General features: G+C 58.6%; 1 protein-coding gene across 1 annotated transcript in view; it reads right to left on the reverse strand.

Moving 5' to 3' along the window:
* The window catches only part of LOC119588548 (maltase-glucoamylase, intestinal-like), a gene marked incomplete at both ends in the record, with an annotated part of 20,825 nt that overhangs the window by 10,324 nt on the left and 10,110 nt on the right, over window positions 1-391 (reverse strand). The window contains 1 exon segment of the mRNA XM_037937189.1: window positions 256-391. Coding sequence (XP_037793117.1) covers window positions 256-391 — 136 coding nt within the window.

A 391-nucleotide genomic window follows, 5' to 3' on the forward strand; every position in this document is an offset into this window, starting at 1 on the left:
AAGTCGTAAAGCTTGAACAAATCTGAGCCAGAAAATACCTGATACCCCCCCCCCCAACTCGTCCCAATCCCTCCTGAAATCTCCCGGGCTCCGCCTAATCCCTTCCAAGCTCCTCTCCCCCCCCCCTCCCCCTGCACCAAATCCCTCATCTCCCACCCCACCCAACCTACCCCCCAACCGCCTCGCCTCCTCCCCCAACCCGTCCATCCTCCCCCCAACCCCCCCTCCCTTTAATCCCCTTCCCCCCTCCCTCACCTTAATCCTGAAGAGATGATCCGCGTACTCGATGACCTCCGCCTGCAGCGTCTCCTTCATGTTCTCCACCACCTGAGCGGAAGACGGTTTCAACTTAAGCGTGTACTTCGTGATTCCTTCACTAGTCTTTCCCGCT

The sequence above is a fragment of the Penaeus monodon genome, chromosome 24, assembly GCF_015228065.2.
Source record: "Penaeus monodon isolate SGIC_2016 chromosome 24, NSTDA_Pmon_1, whole genome shotgun sequence".
NCBI classification, from domain to species: domain Eukaryota; kingdom Metazoa; phylum Arthropoda; class Malacostraca; order Decapoda; family Penaeidae; genus Penaeus; species Penaeus monodon.